Source organism: Otolemur garnettii, unplaced genomic scaffold (genome assembly GCF_000181295.1).
Source record: "Otolemur garnettii isolate 467f Iridium unplaced genomic scaffold, OtoGar3 scaffold00127, whole genome shotgun sequence".
NCBI classification, from domain to species: domain Eukaryota; kingdom Metazoa; phylum Chordata; class Mammalia; order Primates; family Galagidae; genus Otolemur; species Otolemur garnettii.
This window is the reverse complement of record NW_003852522.1, coordinates 4,586,269-4,587,436: the sequence shown is the minus strand read 5'-3', so window position 1 is coordinate 4,587,436 and position 1,168 is coordinate 4,586,269. Positions and strand designations below refer to the sequence as shown.

Here is a 1,168-nt window from a genome sequence, read left to right as displayed (position 1 = left end):
AAAAAAAAAAAAAAAGCAGATGAGTAAGATAAAATTGTTTTCTAGGTTCAGTGCCTATAGCTCAGTGGCTACGGCAACAGCCACATACATTAGAGCTGGCAGGTTCAAATCCAACGCGGGCCTGCCAAACAACGATAACTACAACACCAAAATAGCCGGGCATTGTTGTGGGCACCTGTAGTCCCAGCTACTTGGGAATAATTGCTTAAGCTCAAGAGTTCGAGGTTGCTGTGAGCTGATGCCTCGGCACTCTACTGAGCGTGACAAAGTGAGACTGTCTTGGAAAAAAACAATTGTTTTCTAAACAACCACATGAAAGAATGTTGTTATTCTTACCTAGTGAGGCCAGGTTCCAGAAGTTTTCCAGCATCACATCTCTGTAGAGGTTCTTCTGAGAAATATCCAACAAAGCCCACTCCTCCTGGGTAAAGTTCACAGCTACATCCTCAAAGATCACTGAGTCCTAAAATATCCCACAAGTTCTGTTCAGAAGGTAAAAACTCCAATGTGCACATGAGGATGGATGAGGCTGTCAACACTGGAGAACTGAGAGCCAATTCATAGGAAGTTCAGAAGATTCTATGGTCTCCTACTTTACTTTAGAATTCAGTCATCAGATCTCATTCCCTTTCTACCCACACATACTTCCTGACAGAGCAAATCCAGTCTCATAGCTTTAACATTTCTAAAACATTAAATTTGTCCCCCCATAATATGATAGTAATGAGACAGGAAAAAAAACAAAGTGTTTTTCTTACTGTCTTACAGACACCTAATACAGCATGGAAGGCTTCTGAATCCAGATATTGGGGATATTCCTCACACCAAGAAATTATCCAGAAGACACCAGTTGGGTGCCCTATAATTCAACTCAACTCTGACACTACATACCTGGAGATAGTATCAGATCCCACAGATGAAGGCTCAACCCCACAAAACTGTCCCCCACTTGAGACACCAATAACAAGCAGTAGGTTGTCACTTATAATTCCGACTGACTAGCTATAAATCAGGGCTACCAGCATCCCCTCCTTGGTTTCAATTCATTTGCTGGAATGGCTCACAGAACTCAGGGAAACACATTTATCAAGTTATTACAAACCATATATATATATATTTTTTTTTTTTTTTTTTTTTTTGAGACAGAGCCTCAAGCTGTCCCCCTGGG

General features: G+C 41.1%; 1 protein-coding gene across 1 annotated transcript in view; it reads right to left on the bottom strand.

Moving 5' to 3' along the window:
• The window catches only part of ZNF699 (zinc finger protein 699), a 14,881-nt gene that overhangs the window by 7,064 nt on the left and 6,649 nt on the right, over positions 1 to 1,168 (bottom strand). Inside the window, exon 4 of the mRNA XM_003797978.2 lies at positions 337 to 463. Within this exon, the coding sequence (XP_003798026.1) occupies positions 337 to 463 (127 nt within the window). The remainder of the gene's footprint in view (positions 1 to 336; positions 464 to 1,168) is intronic.